The sequence below is a fragment of the Urocampus carinirostris genome, chromosome 18 (assembly GCF_059441175.1).
Source record: "Urocampus carinirostris isolate Australia breed hairy pipefish chromosome 18, RoL_Ucar_1.0, whole genome shotgun sequence".
In the NCBI taxonomy this organism is placed as follows: Eukaryota; Metazoa; Chordata; class Actinopteri; order Syngnathiformes; family Syngnathidae; genus Urocampus; species Urocampus carinirostris.
The window spans coordinates 18430642-18452803 of record NC_142366.1 but is presented as its reverse complement, the minus strand read 5'-3'; the positions used below and the strand labels follow the sequence as shown (position 1 = coordinate 18452803).

The 22162-nt window shown below is 39.1% G+C and overlaps 1 protein-coding gene across 3 annotated transcripts in view; it reads right to left on the bottom strand.

Annotated features, from left to right (window-relative positions):
- The window catches only part of sema5a (sema domain, seven thrombospondin repeats (type 1 and type 1-like), transmembrane domain (TM) and short cytoplasmic domain, (semaphorin) 5A), a 319777-nt gene that overhangs the window by 51076 nt on the left and 246539 nt on the right, over positions 1–22162 (bottom strand). For all 3 annotated transcript variants that reach the window (XR_015847651.1, XM_088322448.1, XM_088322449.1), the window contains one exon: positions 6769–6994. Coding sequence is in view for 2 of the 3 variants with exons in the window: in XM_088322448.1 (XP_088178574.1) it covers positions 6769–6994 (226 nt within the window). In the remaining variant the exon portion in view is untranslated. The remainder of the gene's footprint in view (positions 1–6768; positions 6995–22162) is intronic.

The following is a 22162-nucleotide window of genomic DNA, read 5'->3' as shown; positions in this document are numbered from 1 at the left end:
CATAGAGGGACAGAAAGATAGAGACAGAAAGAGAGAGAGAGAAATGGAGTGAAGGAGAAAGAGAGAGCAAAGAAGAAGAGAGAAGAGGCGAGAAGAGAGCGAGAAAGAGAAGATAAAGACAAAAAAGGACAAAAATAAAAACAGAGAAAGGAGAGAATGAAAGAAAGAAAATAATAGAGACGGAAAGAGAATAAATAGAGAGCGAGATAAAGAGAGTGAAATTGAGAGTGAAAGAGGGAGCAACATAAAGAGATAGAAAACGGAGAGTGAGAGAGAGAAAGTGTGTGAACAAGAAAGAGAAGGTAAGAAAATTGAATACATACATTTAAAGAAACACGGGCAGAGGGAGAGAGAGAAATATAGAGAAATATAAATAGAGAGTGAAATAGAGAGAGTGAAAGAAAGAAAAAAAGAGACATAGAGGGACAGAAAAATAGGGACAGAAAGAGAGAGAGAAATTGAGTGAAGGAGAAAGAGAGAGCAAAGAAGAGAGAAGAGGAGAGAGTGATAAAGATAAAATAAAGACAAAAAAGGACAGAAATAAAAACAGAGAAAGGAGAGAATGAAAGAAAAAAAAATAGAGACAGAAAGAGAATAAATAGAGAACGAGAAAAAGAGAGTGAAATTGAGAGTGAAAGAGGGGGCAATATAAAGAGATAGAAAGATGGAGAGTGAGAGAAAGAGAGAGAAATAGTGTGTGAACAAGAAAGAGAAGATAAAGAAAATTAAATACATACATTTAAAGAAACAGAGGCAGAGGGAGAGAGAGAAATATAGAGGAATATAAATAGAGAGTGAAATAGAAAGAGTGAAAGAAAGAAAAAAAGAGACATAGAGGGACAGAAAGATAGAGACAGAAAGAGAGAAAAATTGAGTAAAGGAGAAAGAGAAAGCAAAGAAGAAGAGAGAAGAGGAGAGAGGAAGAAAAAGAAAAGAAAGACAAAAAAAGACAAAAATAAAAACAGAGAAAGGAGAATGAAAGAAAAAAAATAATAGAGACAGAAAGAGAATAAATAGAGAACGAGATAAAGAGAGTGAAATTGAGAGTGAAAGAGGGAGCAATATATAGATAGAAAAATGGAGAGCGAGAAATAGTGTGTGATCAAGAAAGAGAAAATAAGAAAATTGAACACATGCATTTAAAGAAACAGAGGCAGAGAGAGAAATATGGAGAAATATAAATAGAGAAATGCCCTGCCCACTGCCCGAAGATGGCTGGGATGGGCTCCAGCCCCCCCGCGACCCTAATGAGGATAAGCGGTACGGCTAATGAGAATGAGATGAGATGAGATAAATAGAGAATGAAATAGAGAAAGTGAAAGAAAGAGAAAAGGTGACAGGGGGCCAAAATGAGAGGGAAAGAGAGAGAATGAAAAAGAGAGAGAAGTTGGGTACAGCCCTTTGAGACTTTTTGTGATTAAGGGCTATACGAATAAACATGACTTAACTTGAAAGTCAGTTTTATGGGAATTTAAAGTGTACTGACATCTTAATGTATACTCAGGTGAGTAATACTTGACAAAGAGTGTAATTTTTCAATTAAGACGCCAGCCTTTATTAAATTACGACACTTCCCTTTTTTAATCATGTGCCAGTTGCAGACACAGCTTTGTCGTTTATGATGATGTTGTTTATCCATGCATTTAAATGAACATAAAACCATGCTTTCATATTGAAATTAATTAAAATGTTGATTCGTTGTCTCATTATGATAAGTTTATGGTTTAAAAAGCCAACACATCAATGGATTTTGAACTTGCAAGAAGAACAGGGAAGAGAAGCCAAACCTTAGATAAGTAATTCCCAACTTTTCTTAGAATAAAAGAATAGAATAGAATACACCGTATTTTCCGCACTATAAGGCGCACCTAAAAGTCTTATTTTTTTTTCAAAAGCTGACCATGCGCCTTATAATACAGTGCGCCTTATATATGGATCAATAATAAATCGCAAAGTCTTGCAACTAAAGCAAGCAGCCGCCGACTACATTTTCCTCCGAATGCGAAGTCGTCCGCGGTGTATGGTGGGATTTATTTACCGGCGTTTCATTGGCTAACCAATGTGTCAATCATCATTTGAATCGATCACTATTGGCTAGTTATTCGGAGGTCAAGGGGTGGATCCTTTTTTTCATTTACAGCCTGGCATAGGCTTAATCTGTAAAACAAAGCCTGCAATTGGCCGAAAAAGATGTGTCAATCATCAGTTGAATCGATCACTATTGGCTAAAGTTATTCGGAGGTCAAGGGACGGATCCTTTTTATCATTTACAGCCTGGCATAGGCTGAAGTGGCAAAAAAAAGCCTGCAATTGGCCCAAAAAGATGAATGTGTATGGCACGTGGTTGACAGCATACAGAAAGCATTTTTTTACTATTCTGTCTTTGTAAATATTTTATTCTCCTGGATTTACTAAACTCACGGATATAAGAGGACCATGGCTGCACATTATTATAGAACACAACGACTTTGGTGAGCTACTCTGGCTATATATTTTCCCTGTATCTTGTTTCAGACTGAACTCGATGTTTCTGTGATAAGCGGTGCAGATAATGGATGGAATGGACTGTTTTTTTTTTAAATCAAACTCAATTCCAAGTGTTTATTGTCATATGCACAGTAAAGTTGCGAGCGAAAAAAAAAATTGAAACTAAGGAATGGTTGGCATTTCTTGAATCCCAAGACTTTAACCTTCCGAATGATGGAACGATGCATTTGAGTGACATCATACGGACACCTCATCCGCACGTGTTCTCGACACATATTTGCGTCTTTGCAAGCTTTGGGAATGTTAAGGGGGTAATAAGTTGGACTGAACTATCTGACTGTTTTGTCCACGTTCCCATTGTAACGCCTTATAATCCGGTGCGCCTTATATATGGAAGATATAGGACCAAAAACTATTTTTTCGGGGTGCGCCCTATAACCCGGTGCGCCTTATAGTGCGGAAAATACGGTACCTTTATTGTCATTGTTACAAAATTGATTAACAACAAAATTGGGCATGACACTCCAGTTTCACAAATTCACAGTAAGGTAAAAAACCCAAGAAGATAAAGGAACAGAGAAGATAAGGTTATAAAACAAGGAGGATAAAGCCCTCACCTGAGATCCCCTGATTGGCCGATAGTTAGAATGATGTATACAGTTCATGATAGTCAAAACAATGAACAAAAGTAAAAAAAAAATGTCAATAAATTTCAAAATCATTATTTCAGGGAATTTAAAATGACTGGACATAAAATTAATTTAAATCCAGAAGGATACTCAAAACCTTTAATGTTAATTGATTTTTACAACAAATATTATGATCCTAGGGAGCCCAAGTAATGGTAATACTTTTTGAGAACATTACAACAGTATATCTGTCACGGTTGCCATGGTGCCCAATTGGCCCTGCCCGTGTGGCGCCAGCTGCGGCTCGTTGATAGATTGGCTTTTGTTCCATTTAATCACAGTGCTCTCACTCACTGTTTATCAGTCCGTCAACGAACCTCTGCCCCGCAAGACGTGGGTTTTGACTCTGTCCGGTTTCCTGCCTGCGTTACCTGTTCGGCATTGTTCCCGTCTATGTTCGTTCGGTTTATTTATATCTCCAATTATCGTTCCCGTCTGTTTTTGTCCTGTTTACTATTATCTCCAGTTATCGTTCCCGTCTAGTTTGTCCTGTTTAATTTCGATATCCTGCTTTGATATCAATCCTGTCTGTCCTGTCATCGACCCCATATCTACTGGGGCAATTCGTATCGATCTCGTCGGCCTCTGGCTTCCTGTCATTCCACACCAGACTGCTGTCAAACGTGCATGACTCCCCATTTCCCGTAAAATAAAAGGCTTCCGGTTCATGACAATATCAATGCTGTTTTTAGCAGAATTCTAATGTTAAGTATTCATATTTTTTAGTTGTGATTGCTTCAGCAAGGCACAACTACATTGCCAAGTACTGTAAGCACAGGGCAATGTAGTTGTGCTTATTATAATCCCCCGAGATATTATTATTATATCTATCTTTTTCCGCCAAAATTCCGTGGGGAACTCCTCCCAGAGCTTTTGGAGTAGCCCAACGATCCATATACCAAAAATTCCGGCCCGAACAGGACTCTCGTGCGACAAGATGGATAAGCGATACGAGTCTCCATCCAAAATAATGGGTTTTGAGAATCTCCCATCCGGAATACATGGGCCCATACAAATCAATGGGTAGCCATGGCAACCAGGGCTTTCCTGAGGGTAGTCATGGTAATCAGGGACTGTCCAGGGTGGCTTGAGGGGGCCCGACCCACATTACCTTTAACCATGGGTAAATGGTGAATTCCAAAGGGTGTGTGCTAGCGAGAGGATGCTAACAGCTATGTGCGCCGCTAGCAAAGTGTTGGGTGATGAGAGGTTGATGCTATGCTTACTTATGTAAAAACTGTTGGTGACGAATTGGGCTGGGGTAGCCGTAGTGCAACCCAACCACTGTATTATAAGGCGCATGGTCAGCTTTTGAAAAAAATAAAGGCTTTTAGGTGCGCCTTATAGTGCGGAAAATACGGTACTTATATTGCCTTGAACAGCACATCCGTGAACTTTATTTTGAGTAATAAACACCGGGATGGGTGTTTCCTCAATGTTCTCTGGTTGATTAATTGTAGTCATCCAATATAGCTATAGCGGTGCTTTGCGAGTGGTGCTTTTTTTTTTTTATTTGCAAGATTGTTTGACGCGATGAAGCTTATTTGACTTTTGGGCTTCTCACTTATCGCCTCGGATGCCACAAAAAATGATGTGACAGGCTGCATATGAATGTGACATATGTGCTTTTAATCACAGAGGTTGTGTATTAAGATGATTATAAGTGAGAAATTAGCACTTTGACTGAAAGTTAATTAACCACTTAAGGTTTCTGTCAAATTCGCTCTAAATCCCAATGCAATATGTACCTAAAGTAATTTGAATGCTGTTTTTGAATCGTTTAGGGAATATGGACAGTTTTGGTCTCTGTAGTTTTGCCCCAAACTGAAATAAACACTAAAAGTGCTACAAACATTGAGTCATCTGAGTTGGAACACACAGATATAGGTTTTTGTTTTGCCTGTTTTTTCTTTTTGCAATCAAATGCCTGCATAGGAGTGTAGCATGGGTATCTTAGGTGGAAACAGGTAATACAATAGCTTAAAGCTTTATCTGGTACCTTGTCAAATCTGATCACAATCTGAAAAACTAAACATTGTACTGTTCTAAGAGTACGTTTAGGCGTTTCCAAAAATGGCCATTTAGAGACGACCAGTTTACAACACTAAAACCTTTGCAAATGTGGCTAACAACCCTATTGGAAAAAAAATTACGAGTTTATTTTTAGAGTGATATGAACGGATTACAACAAGGATTGTCCAACAAAGCGGAAATGCTTTTAGGCGAATTTCTTTTTTGTCTTTCGGCATTATCGTATGTTTTGGAGTAAATATTTTACCTGGTTGGATTTTCTGGATTGTCCTGGATGTAAAAAAGCCATTTTTGTGGACATTCAACTCAAGGAAGCCTCAATGGTGTGTTACGCCGGCTTTTTAGTTTTCGTGCACCTTGTTTTGGACTGATCATAATTTGTCTGTGGTGAGTACATTTTGAAATGGCATATCTTGAATCCCAGGAGTTTAAGATTTCCAATGGTATGTGGCATTATGTAATTCAGTGAAAGTTGACATCGTATAGACACTTATTTGTTCATTAACAATCCGACGGTCATGGTCAAGGGTTTAACATGTCTGATGCTTAGTTCTTCCTGTATCTTAGGGAGTAGAGATAGGGAGGAGAGGATCCCCAGTCCCCCCGATCCCAATGGGTTGGGCAGGGCACCCGTATGATGCGGCAGGGGTAAACCAGTTAAAGCTGTCGGGCACTGCTGTTGAACAAAAGAGTGTGTTGTGTCACCTTGACCCGAGTGACATGGCCGCTTTCTTGTGTCCCATTTCATCTGGAGGGACGAAAGCATGACCAACTTAGGTGCCGAGGTGCCTAACTTGTTTGGGTGTTTGGGCATTTGGGTTGGCCATGGTCCAGAAATTTTTGTGTGTGTTTTTTTGCCATTCTCCCCCCCCTTTTTTATTTTTTTAGTTATTGTATGTGTTTGTCTTGCTGTCGGTCACCCGATAGATAGATAGATAGATAGATAGATAGATAGATAGATAGATAGAGAGAATAGAGATAGAGAGAGAGAGAAGAGATATTTAGAAAGAATAGAGATAGATAGAGAGAATAGAGATAGATAGATAGATAGATAGATAGATAGATAGATAGATAGATAGATAGATAGATAGATAGATAGATAGATAGATAGATAGATAGATAGATAGATAGATAGATAGATAGATAGATAGATAGATAGATAGAATAGATAGAATAGAGATATATAGAAAGAAAAGAGATAGATAGAGAGAATAGAAAGAGAGATAGATAGAGAGAATAGAAAGATAGATAGATAGATAGATAGAAAGATAGATAGATAGATAGATAGATAGATAGATAGATAGATAGATAGATAGATAGATAGATAGATAGATAGATAGATAGATTCTGCAGATAGCGAAGATAGCATGGATAGATAGATGGATGGATAGATGTCTAGATAGATAGATAGATGTCTAGATAGATGTCTAGATAGATGTCTAGATAGATAGATAGATAGATGGTTGGATGTCTAGATAGATAGATAGATAAATATAGATAGATAGATGCTTAGTTCTGTTGATAAATGACAATCTGAAACATTAAGCTTTTTTTCACTCACCATCAGTGGAACAGCCGGTGGAACCGTCGCTGGAGCAATAGCGCATCTCAATTCTTTGTCTTCCCACCTCCAACAGGCTAGCGTCTGGAATGCGGGCCTTGCACGTGTAACGAAAACGCTGCTCGTAATGGCCGCCATTGTCGGATATGTTCACAGGAGTCCACGGAGTCCAGGGGGTGGTCTTCTTCAGGTCGGGGCAAGGCTGCGAGTTGCACGACTGGAACTCCTGCGGGGTTGTGCGAGGACAAGATGTTTTTACGAGGCAAGATCATTTGCAGAAAGATAATCACGAGCCGTCGGGTTGACAATTAAGCCCTTTTAAATCTTTCATGACTGCTGATTCTCGACACTGCGATGAATTTACTCGTTAAGGTGTCGCCGTTCACAGCGTGTGCTTGTAAAGAAAAAATATACGGTTAAACGCTGTGAGTATATATTTTTTTGCCTCTAGTGTTTTGTTAAAATACTGCGATCTCTTGAAAATCTCTTGTTGAAAATATTGATATGTGTCACTGCATATAGTCATAATCAATGTTCCCTGTAATTTTCCACGGATCTGAGCGTTCACGCAAAGTCGGTGAGCAACGCTTGAAACAACAGTGAGCAACCATAATCCCAAGTGTGGCAAGATAATTAATGATCAAACATGTCCAAAACTTGACATCAAGTTACATTTTGCTGAGTTTCCGGCAATGCAAAATGATTTTTCTCTTTTGAATGAATTGACTCATGTACGATTGCAAAGGTTGTACGGCCTACAAACGTCGTTGGTTCTTACAATTCTTTCACAAGATATCCATTTCTTTTTATTTCCTGACATTTTGTCGCATAATCTTAACATTTTTGGGGGCTTATTTAGTCGGTTGCAAGATACAGAACTGTACTCAGTCACATTTTTTAGTGGAAGTACAATGTTGGCAACAATATTCACTTGATATAATTGGCAATTATTTGAATGCAACACAAACTTTTTCTTCTTTTTTCCGTTTTTTTTTTTCTACCTTTTTTTTTAATTGCTTTAAAAAAAGTGTCAATGTGTTTATTTCTTCCGAGCTGTTACTTTTTTCTTTTTGTTCTCCATTTACTTTTTTTCCTATGTTTCTTTCTTTTCATTTTTTCTGTCTTTTTTCAAAATTGTTCCTTCTTTTTTTCTTTTCCTTTTGTTTCTTTTTTTCCCCAGCTTTTCACTACTTTTTCATTTTGGTAGTTTTTTCTTTTTTGTTCTGTTCCCCCCTTCTTTTAAGTCATTTTGTGCATAGTTTTACACAATATTTGGTCATGTTGGGATTAAAGAAGCAAAAACAACCTGAAGAGCCGTTTAAGACCTTTGGGTGAGCTGAGCCGAAGAAGCCGGTTCTCGACAAACTAACTTTACTTTTCAACTTCGTTCGACATAGACTTCAAAATACCGCATATAGGACACAACGTCAAGGGAACCCGTGTATTTTTACCATTATGCACTGTAACTGACTTAAGTCGCTTCTTAATTAGTAATTTTGAGCCCCCATTTTTGTGCGCTGGCTAGATTTTCTTGTGCGCTGAGAATGTGCGAGCAGTGCGCAATTGCGCACGCGCGCAGCTTAGAGGGAACACTGGTCATAATCATGTGACTTTTCCAGTTATATTCTGTTTGTTCCTGTAAATCACAGGTGTCAAACAGGCGGCCCGCGGGCCAGATCAGGCCTGCTAAGGGATTGAATCCGGCCCACGAGACAACAATCAGAGAAGCGCAAGAGAAAAACAAGCTGCAGGTTGAAATATGTCAACTTGATGTTGCCAAAGCCAGGTGCCTCTCAGAAATGCTGTACTTGTATTTCTTTCTTTCTCTCTCACTCTCTCTCTCTCTTTTCCAACCCTTTTCTCCCACTCTCCGTCTCTGTCTCTTTCACTCTCTGTGTCTCTTTTTCTCTTCCTTTGTTGCTCTTTGTTTCTTTCTCTCTCTTTGTCTTTTTAACTTCTTTTGCTCTAACTTTTTCCTTTTCTCTCTTTTCTCTTTCTCTCTTCATACCCTTCGCGCTTTCTTTTCTCTTTTCTCTCCTTCTGTCTTTCTATTTCTCTATGGGTTTCTTTCTTCCTCCTCCTTTCTTTTCCCCCTCTCTCATGACTTTTTATCTCTTTTGTTTCTCACACTCTCTCCCTCTCTTTTTCTTTCTTTGTCCCACCCTCTCTCCTTTTCCCTCCCTTTCTCTTATTTCTTTATCTCTCTTTTTCTTTCTCTTTAATCTACTAGTCCGGCCCCCGACAGAATGTTTGTTCTATCGTGTGGCTCTTTGACACCCCTGCCTTTACTGAAGACAAAGAGACACGCCAAGGATTTGAAAATGAGGCATTTTCTCTTGTCTCCTTCTGGCTATAAATATAAAAATCACATCACCGATACCAGGTCAAAATTAGCATTGGCTGGATATATCAACTTAAATTCTCCCACAAGACAAGTATTCAGAATTTTACATGTGTGGTCCTATATGCACTGATAACTATAGTGAGGAGATAATGGAGGTAGAGGAAGGGGAAGACCGAGTGTTATTTTCTCCTTGCAGGCTTTTTTATTTATGCCGAATAGGCAGAGAGTGACTGCTAGACCTTGAAAAAAAACGGATAAGAACCTGAAGATAGAGAGCAGTGTGACAGGCCACAACATTGGGAACAACAATCAAATGAGATTTGATTGCATCAAAAATAAATATCATGCCTGCAATATACTGAGCACATTGCCATAACGGGGATGACAACCCCAAATATCATTTCAACAGCTTCTTAAAGAAAGGATAACTATTTTGACATCTGGAAATGAAGACGCAGTGGCTATTTTGGGAAAAAAACAACTATGAGGCACTTTTACTGTGTTCTTTTTTTATGGAAAAACAATGTATGCATTAATATGCATACATTTCTTTGGCTCAATCCATGTTTTTTTTTTTTTTAAAGAAAATGATATGGATGTAGCAAATGTTCTCGTATGAGTGAACTGCACTAAGGGGAGGCAGGTGAGGCTGTGCCTCATCATGGAAATAAACAAACAAACAAATACATGAATAAATAAATGACTAAATAAATAAATAAATAAATAAATAAATGAGTAAAATAAATAAAACAAATAAAATAAATAAAATAAATAAAATAAATAAAATAAACAAAATAAATAAAATAAATAAACAAACAAATAAATAAACAAATAAATAAACAAATAAATAAACAAATAAATAAACAAATAAATAAACAAACAAATAAACAAATACATAAATAAATAAATGAATAAATATCAAAGGGTGGCGTCACGGCGGCTGGGTGGTTAGCAGGGTTGGGTAGGGTTACTTTAACTAGATTATTTTCAATTACTTTTGGATTACTCCAATACCAAATATGCTAATAAAAGACAAAAGTAACTAAAAATTTATCCTCACAACATGGGGTAAGCTTTCTCTCCTGGCTTTGATCTCTTTGATCTCCGGCAAAACTAACATAAAATGCGACAGAAACAAAATGAAAATAAATCCAAACAGCTTGCCGACATCATTTTTGCCGTTCCATGTATTCTGTTACTCCCCAAGCCTGCACAAAATTGAGTCATTTTATTCATATTTAGTTTATTTTGTCTTTCATTAGCATATTTGGTATTGGAGTGATCCAAAAGTAATTGAAAGTAATCCAGTTAAAGTAACCCTACCCAACCCTGGTGGTTAGTGCGCAACCCCACGGTGCAGAGGTTCGGGGCTTGAGTCCTGTGTGGAGTTTGCATGTATGTATGTATAAATATATACATATATATATATATATATATATATATATATATATATATATATATATATATATATATATATATATGTATATATATCTGACTATGACTCAACAGACACCAACCTCGCTGCACGTCATTGCACATATTAGCATCATATTTTTCCTATTTTCATTTGGCGCTCCATATTACAAAGATTGGCGGGCCACACACAGCCCGAAGGCCGTAGTTTGCCAATTTTTTTCTGTGCGAATGGAAAGAAAAACAGAATGGCCTTCTATTGTTATTCAATTGGTCAACAGATTATTGAAAAAGCTGCTGTAGCATTTAAATAAACAGATGCTGCCTTGTACCTCCCTCCAAGCAGACACTTGTTTTAGTTACTCGGAACAAAGCGTGCGCAATAACCTCGGGCCACGTTCTGCCACGGCAACCCCAAAGACAAATCCATTATTTTCATCTGCTCACACGTAGCAGCCTTTTCCGGTAAATATCCACTAATGAAGTGTCTGGCGAGAGTACACCACCCATCATCTTCACTTTTACCTCTCTGTTGGGCTCACGCCATCCATCTCCGCATCGTATCGCTCACAGTTCATAACTCAAGCCCCGATTCTCCTTCCTGCTTCTCCCGCCGCCTCATCCCTCTATGCCTCTTCCAATCGTCCCGCTTTCCCTCTTGTTCCTTCAAGGGCCAAGGTTAAAACCACAACGACGGGATTGAGATTCAGTTAGCGTCCCTGATGAACGATCGCGTCGAGTCGGCAGCACTTCTCGCCTCTTTCCATCTAGCCACGCATTAATATTTAACATTTTTCCGCACTAGCCGGTCTGTGGTCATCAGACACAACAACTTTGGATTGTGGAGAAAAAGCCAAGGTCTGGACAAAAGCGAGATAAACGTAAGGTGTTGGGAATTTTTAATGGTCACCAAACATTGTAAATATTTAATGACACTTCTTTGGTCTGCTTTCCATGCTAGTGCTCTCAAAGGATTCATATCAATCTACGGTCTAGAGATCATTACTGTGCTTGAAGCTTAACCTCGTGCACCGGCTCTAGAGACTCTTTCTTAAATACTGCTTGTATTTACCTGGTACAGTATTATACACAATGGCAGGCCGTGCATTTAACACCAACGCTTTCAGTAGAGCTACGTCTTGAAGGATTTTATACATTTGACTATAAAGGATTTTATACGATTGAATACAAGTTACATTTATTGAGTTTAATGCAAGATTTTCACCAAGTGACTTTTAGTTCAATGACAGGACAGGCTGTTCGAAATGCATAATATTTTGTCTAGGGAATTTTGATAACAGGACTCTGACGGAGGACAACAGGCGTTGTTTTGAGAACAAAGCGCTGTGTTGTGGGAACGATGGGCGCAAACAATTCCTTGGCACGCCCATGGGAGGAGCCGAGACGCCATCTTGCGGGGAGACGTGGGCCAAGAAGAGAAAGCTAAAGGACTTCAGAAGAAAGCTTCCCACACAGACTTCAACGTCACTTCTTAGATGGAGTACACTTAATTAAATTGTTAGAGGAAATAAATCTGCTCCGGTGTAAATCTATTTATCTAAACATCTATCCATCCATTTATCTATCTATCTATCTATCTATCTATCTATCTATCTATCTATCTATCTATCTATCTATCTATCTATCTATCTATCTATCTATCTATCTATCTATCTATCTATCTATCTAGACATCTATCTAGACATCTATCTATCTAGACATCTAGACATCTATCTATCTAGACATCTAGACATCTATATCTATCTAGACATCTATCTAGACATCTATATCTATCTAGACATCTATCTATCCATCCATCCATCCATCCATCCATATCTATCCAGACATCTATATCTATCTAGACATCCATCCATCCATCCATCCATCTATCTATCTATCTATCTATCTATCTATCTATCTATCTATCTATCTATCTATCTATCTATCTATCTATCTATCTATCTATCTATCTATCTATCTATCTATCTATCTATCTATCTATCTATCTATCTATCTATCTATCTATCTATCTATCTATCTATCTATCTATCTATCTATCTATCTATCTATCTATCTATCGCTCTCTATCTATCTATCTATCTATCTATCTATCTATCTATCTATCTATCTATCTATCTATCTATCTATCTATCTATCTATCTATCTATCTATCTATCTATCTATCTATCTATCTATCTATCTATCTATCTATCTATCTACCTACCTACCTACCTACCATGGTCATGTCCCTCGAGAGGGGTGACCGACCGCAAGACAAACACATACAAAAACAAAGAAAATAAAAAAGGAAAAAGTAGCAAAAAACACATACAAAAATGTTCGGACCATGGCCAACCCAAATGCCCAAACACCCAAACAAGTTAAGCACCTTGGCACCCAAGTTAGTCATGCTTTCGTCCCTCAAGATTAAACGGGACACAACAAAGCGGCCATGTCACTCGGGTCAGGGACTTGCCCCCTTATATCTTTCAGATTGATGTGTTCCTGTATGAGCCTATGCTCTGAACATGCTGGTCTACTAGTGATCCCAAGAGCCAAGAAGAAATCCGCAGGTTCGAGAGCGTTCTCCATTCGGGCCCCAGTGCTGTGGAATGCTCTTCCCCCTGAGATTTGATCTGCAACCTCAGTGGAAATTTTTAAATCCAAGCTTAAAACACACTTCTATTCCATAGCATATGAATAACTTATAATTAATGTTGACAATATCTGAGTATTATTTGTTATTGCAACATCTATTGCAGCCTGGTCATCCTGGAAGGGGGATTACCTCATGTGCCTCAAGGTTTCTTCATTTTCCTCATGTTGAGGTTTTTGAGCTTTTCCTTGCCCTCATGTCGGTTTTAGATCAGGGGATGGTGTCATAATAGTCTGTAGTTTGCACAAATCTGTGGTCTGTGCAGCCCTTTGAGACTTCTGGTGATTAACGGGCTGTATAAATAAACATGACTTGACATGACTTGGTGTTAAACTTGATTTCAGAAGCTATTCAACAAATCTTGAAAAGTCTTGAATTTAACTTGCATTTAGCTGTAGGAACCTTATATAATTAACATCACACGATTCCGATATTTTTTAGGCCGGGAGGAAGATCTCACAGGCCCCGACGGCTCACCGTTGTGTATACCTAATAAAGACGGCCATCACACTGACTGAACCCACATAAAAAGCGATGCAGCTTAGCACAAACCAGGACGCCTTTGAATGGATTTCAAAGGTTTCAGGGATACTCCGGTATAAACCCTTAAAGGCTTTCCAACAGGTGATAAGTTCATTTGAGGTTATACAAACTGTCACAACCGCGCTTGTGAGCTATTTACCCGCCGTCCCGGCAGGCGTGCTCATGCGGGCCGTAATTACTTATCATTAAACGTGTATTTGTAGACGAGCTACTTCGCTGCGCTCAGCCAGTTCGAGGTGAATAATAAAGAGTGTTTCCTTTATAACCTCCCATCATGATTACACTAATTATGCTCCTTATTTGGGTATTGTTCAACGCGGAGCGGGTAGGAGAATACTAACGAACAAACACCGCCTCCGTGACATTTAGGACAAACATCCAGATGTGAAATATCGGTGCGAAAAATCATCTTGGGGGGATTTATCTAACATTATTGTGTCCATGGCGACGGAGCTGTCTTTACATGGCTATGACGCATAAGCTAATTAGCGAAATAGACCATGGTGCACTTTGATAAACTGGCGTCACGAGGGGTTGGAACCCCTTAAAGGAGGCGGATGAAAATAATGTACCGATATTCCCCTTTTTTTACGTCCAGTGTGTAAAGAGATCACTAATTTGGTCAGGAGTGAGTAATCATAAGAGGAAACAGCATAATAAAATCGGTGCAGAGGTTCTTAAATGAGGCATGTAAAGTTAAAATGTAACAATTAAATTATGTAATTTATGAGAGCAAGAGTGGAATCATTCACTATTTGGGTCAATTTGTCCCCAAAATTTGGTCATTTCTCGCCAAACAACTGAATCCAATATGAGTCATTCATTTTCTTAACAAACAACCATATGTTACCGTATTTTCCGCACTATAGGGCGCACCGGGTTATAGGGCGCACCCCCAAAAAATAGTTTTTGGTCCTATATCTTCCATAGATAAGGCGCACCGGATTATAAGGCGCTACAATGGGAACGTCGACAAAACAGTCAGATGATTCAGTCCAACTGATTACCCCGTTAACATTCCCAAAGCTTGCAAAGAAGCAAATACGTGTCGTAGACACGTGCGGATGCGGTGTCCGTACGATGTCACTCAAATGCATCATTTCAAATATCATTCGGAAGGTTAAAGTCTTGGGATTCAAGAAATGCCAACCATTCCTTAGTTTCTATTTTCTTTTTCGCTCGCAACTTTACTGTGCATATGACAATAAACACTTGGAATTAAGTTGAATTCACTCAACTCATCACAGCAACATCAAGATCGTTCTAAAACAAGATACTGGGAAAATATAAAGCCGCATAGCTCACCTAAGATCTCACGTTCAATAATGATACGCAATCATGGTCTTCTTACAACCGTGAGTGAAGTAAATCCAGGAGAGTAAATTATTTGCAAATACAGACTAATAAAACATGTTTCTTTAGGGTGTACTTTAGCAAGCTTGCTAAGCTTGCTACGCCATTGCTAAATGAGTGATACATCTTTTTCGGCCAATTGCAGGGTTTGTTTTGGCGCTCTAGCCGATCCGAGGCTCCGAATAACTTCAGCCAATAGTGATCGATTCAAATGATGATTGACACATTAGTTAGCCAATGAAACGCCGGTATATAAATCCCAGCATACACCGCGGACTACTCCACGTTCGGGGGAAAATCGAGTCGGCGGCTGTTGCGTAAGTTGCGAGACCTTGTGAAGACGCACTGTATTATAAGGCGCATGGTCCGCTTTTGAAAAAATTAAGACTTTTAGGTGCGCCTTATAGTGCGGAAAATACGGTAATTACTTAAAAAGTACTGAAAATGTACTGAGAATACTGAAAATAATGAGAAAAGTATTAAAAAGTCATGGAAAGAACCAAAAACATCCGAAAAGTAATGAAAAAAAAGAAAAAAAAAGCTCATGTCGAGACCAGAACGGAATCAGGACCCAAGTGCGTAGCGTTAACCACAATTTTATTGATAGAACGAGAAAGGGCAGCTCCCGCGATCCGGTGCTCTCTGGACGCGGGAAGCAAGCCGCTCACACAATCGAATCGAGATCCGAATACGGAAGGGGATCTTCCGGAGCGGGAGATGGCAGTGTCAAGGACGGAAAAAACAGGGACAGGAGAGCAAAAACGTGGTCGAAATCAAAAACAAGTCGTAACACAGGAGAGCAGAAATTGGTCGGGATCAAAAACAGGTTGTAGCCGGAGACAAACGGGGGAGATCAGGAACAGACAGGTGGAAAAACGGGTGCAAAACAACAATGGCGGATCTGCCTGACGGAAAGTTTGGAGTCCGGTAAATCTGTTAAAAAATGATAATGACAATTTCGTGTCAAAAAAGTTGCGTCCTGGGGACGCACGTTGATTTGACACGATGCGTCCCCAGCAAAAATAATGCTTCTAGGACGCAGGGAAGCGGGCAAACGAGAACACTGAGTATGGTAAAAATATTCTACTTTAAACCTTTATAAGGGCACTGCGCAAAGCGGCGCTGCCACGAGCGGCTGCCTTTTCCAGCAGCTGCCCTATTGTTTTATTGTCTGCTCCTATCTTCTGTGTTTTTTCTTCCCGTTTTGACAACTACACTATGGATTACTTCTATACTATGTGACATGGGTTTTAGCGCACAACAATGCGTGTATTCAAGGAATTTCAACTCCTTGCCCTGAATAATTCTCGTGCCGGCGTGATGAAGGGGCCTATCGTGGAAGAAGAGCTGGAGCTAGCGAAGCGGCTAGCGGCGTTATAAGTCTTCGGTACCATCCGTAATCATGGTAAATGCGAACTCACGACCAAATAAGATCATCGAGTGCTGGTGGAAAACATCGAAGCGCACAGGGAGCGCAGTTGCTGTGTTTTGCGGAAACGTGGCTCACGTTTAGCATTCCGGAGGCTAACGTGTAGCCACCCGGAGCTACCCGGAGCTTTCCGGCTTCAACGCCGCTAAACAGAGACACGAAAGCCGGGGTGAATCAGAGAGGAGGCGGACTTGCTAACACGAGGTGGTGTATCCCTGGATTTTCACAAAGAAAAGTTTTCCATCTGCCGCAGGGATGTCGAACTTTTGGACTGGCGTGACGTCATCCGCTCCGCTACAAGCACCCCTAGGGCATCATGTTAATCTGTTAATAAATAACGGGGTAGACTGCTGTAAGTGTGAATTTCCCTGCGGGGATGAATAAAGTATCTATCTATCTATCTATCTATCTATCTCAAACGATGCACCCTACCTTTAAAACGTAGTCCAGCAAACACGATGTGAAAAATAGGTTGTCATCCAAAGCTACTAGCCAGCTGCACAGTTATTGCTCAATGTTAAGACGTCAGTTTTAGACATCTGGCCGGTGTTGACAACATGTCGGGCAGGCTGTTTGATTTTAGGAGCCACGACAAAGCAATCTCAGCCAGTCAAGTTATACTTCACCGCCGCATGAATAATTAAAATGTCAATTGACATCCCTCCCCGCTTGTTTGCCCATTTGGGTGACCTTCATTAGAGGAACCTTTTCACAATCAGCCGTGCGTGGTTTCTAATTCAAGGTAAATGTAATTTACAGGGCTGAACAAAAAAATGAATTTGACATTCGTGCTCTTTTATGAAATTATGTAGGTGTGTTGCATTCGATCGCCGGAAGGCAAATGTTTGTTGTCGCACATCCAGCGTTGGCTTCCATTTCCATTTGTGACATCATTAAGTGTTGATGGGGTTTTTATATCCGTATATTATTCCGAAAGCCCTTCAGCCTCACAATGTGAGTGTGGAAGAATGGATCTTGTTTCCGCATTGGAAAAAAGTTACGATTAACCCAAGGGTCATATTTTTAAACACGCCTGGTGGTATTTTAGCCCATCTAAATGTGATAAAACCATTAGTGGGCCACACTGGGTTAAAAAACATTGTCTTAAGGGCCAGGAGTAGAAAATATGATTACATTTTTTGTATGTAATGACAACAGTCCAATACCTCAATAACACACTCCCAATTTTTTATACATACAATCTTTTGGGGGGTAAAATGAGAAAATTGTCAAGACCAGAATGGGGACAGGACCCACTTGCGTGACGTTTCTCTCAGTTTTATTGGAAGAGAGGAAAAGGTTGCACCCACGATCCTGTCTGCCACTTCCTGTCCGGTATCGACCCCATCTGTCCGATATCACTCGGGCAATTGGAATCGGTCTCGTCGGTCACTGGCTTCCTGTCCTTCCATGCCAGACCGGTTTCCTAACGTGCATGACTCCCCATTTCCCGTAAAATAAAAAGCTTGTGTGATAACGTCACGCGATTGGGTCCTGTATCTGTTCTGGTTCATGACAACAATGGCATGTTTTTTTTTGCAGAAATAAAAATGGGCAATTTCAGGGTCTCACGGCATAATGGTTAATAACACTGTTCGAGTGGCCTTTTTATGTTTTCTCTTCGAATCATTACATGAAAACAATCCCGAAATGGACACATTTTGCTCTATGGGAAGAAAATCAAGGAGACGCTTTAGTTCATTCGAGGATACGCTTTTACATAAATTCACTAAATACTGTGACACAAAGTAAACAAAAAATACTTATTTCGTCAAACACGTTTCAGATTTGAAACATTTGCTGCGATGGCTCATCTTTATTCGAGACATTTTTACGTTTTAAGATGGGTCTTCAGTTGTGTAGCCCATTTAAGACCCCATAATGTGCACTGACGGATAAAATGCGGCACTCAACTGTGGAAAATGCGTCCGTTCAAATCCATTCTGACTTACCACTTAAAGAAACCTGAGTGCCGAATACACTCGAAAAGCATTCGTATACTAGGATGGCAAGTATACGGTATGTGCTCAGAAAGCATCACGGCGTCGTGGCCAGTGTTCCCTCTAAGGTGCGCGCAGGCGCAATGGCGCACTGCTCGCACATTCTCGGCGCACAAGAAAATCTAGCCAGCTCACAAAAATCAGGGCTCAAAATTGCTAATCAAGAAGCGAATTAGGTCTAAGTTACAGTGCATGAAGGTAAAAATACACGGGTTCCCCTGACGTTGTGTCCTAAATGCGGTATTTTGAGGTTGAGTCGAAGGAGACGAAGTTGAGTAAAGTTAGTAGAGTTTGTCGGGGAACCGGCTTCTTCGGCTCGGCTCTTTTGGATCGTAAACGGCTCTTCGGGTTGTTTTTGCTTCTTTAATCACAACATGACCAAATATTATGTAAAATTATGCACAAAATGACTTAAAGGAAGGGGGGAATATAACAAAACGAAAAAAAATACCCAAATGAAAAAGAAGTAGTGAAAAGCTGAGAAAAAAAAAGAAACAAAAGAAAGAGAAAAAGAAGGAAAAATTTAGAAAAAAACCCAGAAAAAAAGAAAAGAAAGAAATGTAGGAAAAAAGTAAATAGAGAACAAAAAGAAAAAAGTAACAGCTCGGAAAAAATAAACACAATGAGATTTTTTTTAAAGGAATTAAAAAAAAAGTAGAAAAAAAACACCGAAAAAAGGACAAAAAGTTTGTGTTGCATTCAAATAATTTCCAATGATATCAAGTGAATCTTGTTGCCAACATTGTACTTCCACTCAAAAATGTGATTAAGTATAGTTCTGTATCTTACAACCGACTAAATAAGCCCCCCAAAATGTTAATATTATGCGACAAAATATATCAGGAAATAAAAAGAAATGGATATCTTGTGAAAGACTTGTAAGAACAAACGACGTCTGTAGGCCGTACAACCTTTGCAAAAGTACATGAGTCAATTCATTCAAAAGAGGAAAATAATTTTGCATTGCCGGAAACTCAGCAAAATGTAACATGTCAAGTTTTGGACATGTTTGATAATGAATTATCTTGCCACACTTGGGATTATGGTTGCTCACTGTTGTTTCAAGCGTTGCTCACCGACTTTGTGTGAACGCTCAGACCCGTAAGGAAAATTACAGGGAACATTGGTCGTGGCTATTTGACATGTGCTGTTCAAGGGCAAAATCATATGATTGCCTAATGGAGTCTTAACGGGTTCGGTACTAGATTTATTTGTACTCTATGTTGTTGTCTAGCAACAAACTTGTCAGTGTGCAAACTTGTGCGATAAAGCTGAGTAGGAGGCTTCATGTTAACAGTACTTTTTTTTAATCTTATCAAACGGCCCATTAGATAATGCTTAGTGCTGAGTTTTCCTCAAATGTTAATTTAGTCGACCGCACTATCTTTTGTTGTTGTGGGGGCGTGATTTTTGCCAAGGGAGAAAAAGCTAACTGGGAAAGATTCCAGCCAGAACTCTCCCCATTGGAATCTTCATTGATCTGATGAGATTTATGTTAACATTGTGTTTGTTATTGACTTGTTTTGTTTTATTTTGTTTTTCTCCTTCGAATTAAAATTCATTCATTCATTTTGCATTTGTATGCAAAATCAACGACCGATTCCCAAGTCGTCATTCGCATGCCTGGGGAAACATAATAAAAAACAACTTCTTAACTGAAAATCATTCTGAGCTTCACGCAAATGAATCTAGTCATTTGTTTGAGAAATGTATACATTGATAGCTGTGTTTGTTAGGGAATGAGTTATTGCTAAGAAGGAATTTTAAAGGGATGGCGTGTATTGTTTGACCAGTAAATGTTGTTGTTGTAAAGTTGTTTCTGTCAGGACCAGAACGGAAACAGGACCCGATTGCGTTACGTTTCTCGCTAGTTTTATTAAAGGAAAAAGGAAGGGCTGCGCCCACGGTCCGGAGTTTGCTAGGCGCTGGAAGCAGGTCGCTCTGAACGCGGAAGTGGATCTTCCGTGGCGAGCGATGGCGGTGTCGGGAACGGATAAACGGGTCAGTAGCCGGGACAGGAGAGCAAAAACGTGGTCGGGGTCGTAAACGAGTTGCAATCCAGGAAAGTAGAGTAGAGGTGGTCAGGATCAAAAACGGGTCAACGTCGGGGGACAGACATGAGCAAAAAACAGGTGGGAGTCAGGGTCGAGAAAGGCTTGTTGCCCTCGTCCAGCGAGGACCGGATCACTGGCGCTTGTTTTTCCTCTATATCTCAATAAACTTGTGAGTAAACGTTACGTATCTGGGTTCTGACACTATGAGGCGCATACTATTCCACACTGTCCCTTTAATATTACTTTGTTCAGGTTGAGTCTTCATTGTCTACTACAGATTATTAGCTAATATCAATGACATTCAATTGACATATAAAAATGGGTTTCACATAATTGTTTATGTATTTTTGCTTATTATATAAAAAAAACAATATATATATATATATATTATATATATATATATATATATATATATATATATATATATATATATATATATATATATATATATATATATATATATATATATATATATATTTTTTTTTTTTAAGAATACGATTTTATTTTACCACTCGGAGGTGTTTAATTGTACACACTGTCCCTTTAAATACAGTTTAAAGATGCGTGTAATTGGCCCAGAATATGCACATTTTCAAAAGTATTTTTCCAATAAAAAAGGTAAGGGAAGAAAAAAAAACACATGCACTAATACAGGAATAATAAACTAATCATTTATCGTGTTTGTCTATTCCCGTCTCAAGTTTTCAAAGACTCGCCGATGGTGGCAACAATAAAACCATTTGCATCCATCAGAGCTTGTTCCGAAGAAAATACCGAGATAAGAGCAAAAGGATGAGGAGGAAAGGACATCCGCAAATCTCGATTCCGTTCCGAGGATAAAAGCAGCAGAGATTTTGTGATCACCGCAACAAAAGAAAACAGATGGTTGTTCAGCCTGACCTTTTGTTTTTGAACGCACAAAACTCTTTAATAAATATGGCCTTTATTGTATTTGTGGTAGAAAACAGCTGTGAGTAATTGTTGTAATATAGAAATGCGTCACTGCATATATTGTCAGGATTGCTTGAGTTCTTCATCAATAACCTTTTTATTACTTCAGTCACTTATTTTGTTGTAGTTAATGAATGCACTTGAGTGTAATTGTCTACATATTTTATATAAATATACACAAAAACACATCTGTTTATTCAGTTGTTATGCAGTTTGGACATTGCTTCAAGTGTTGTTTGTCATGTAGTGTTTATAGTTTTGCGTTTAGTAGAAGGCCTAGACAAAAAGCTAGTGTGTATTTGGGATTTTTCCGAATTTCTTCATAAGACAAGAGGTTTATTTATGTGTTTATTTATTCTATATTTTTAAACCCAGTCTAAAAACATATTTCAGTTATTATTCAGACTTTATACTGTTTCAAGTGTACTATATGTGTTATATTTAGTTTGCACTGATTTCCTCATGCTAAGGTTTTGAGTTTTTCCTTGCCCTCATGTAAGTGTTAGATCACTGGGCTGGTGTAATATCCAAGATGGCGGCACGCGCAAGTGCAGCGGCTTCAGGCTCTCCAGTTCGTCCTTTGTTTTTCAGTGTTCTTTTATCCCTCATATTTCCCTTCGACGGGCAGTGGTTAGCGCTTGTGCGGCACAG